General features: G+C 47.5%; 1 protein-coding gene across 2 annotated transcripts in view; it reads left to right on the forward strand.

The window, feature by feature from the left end:
- ccdc3a (coiled-coil domain containing 3a) overlaps window positions 1-324 on the forward strand; it is a 9,191-nt gene continuing 8,867 nt past the window's right edge. The window contains exon 1 of one of the 2 annotated variants that reach the window (XM_030355331.1): window positions 1-324. This exon is cut by the window's right edge and continues 371 nt beyond it. In XM_030355331.1, coding sequence (XP_030211191.1) covers window positions 292-324 — 33 coding nt within the window. In that variant the 5' untranslated portion in view covers window positions 1-291. The other variant, XM_030355332.1, reaches the window with a different exon arrangement.

The following is a 324-nucleotide window of genomic DNA, read 5'->3' on the forward strand; positions in this document are numbered from 1 at the left end:
GGGATGATTCAGTGGAATGTCTTTGAATGGGGTCGTCAGTTGAGGTGTGAGCAGAGAACAAACCCAGACGGCAACAACGGACTGTCTGTGGGTTTCTTCACCAAAATATACAACAAGGACAAAGTAAAAACACTTACGGATCATCTGGCAGGTCGTTAGGTGACACCCAGGTGTGATCACGAACAAGAAGTGAACTACCATGGAAAGTTTTCGGTTTGCACTTTAACTTTTAACGGTTCAGATGTCTCGAGCATCAGTGAGTTGTTGATTTCGCGGGCTTTTGTCGCGGGGATGTTGTTGACACTCTCCGTCACGGCGCTCGTG

Source organism: Gadus morhua, chromosome 4, assembly GCF_902167405.1.
Source record: "Gadus morhua chromosome 4, gadMor3.0, whole genome shotgun sequence".
NCBI lineage: Eukaryota > Metazoa > Chordata > Actinopteri > Gadiformes > Gadidae > Gadus > Gadus morhua.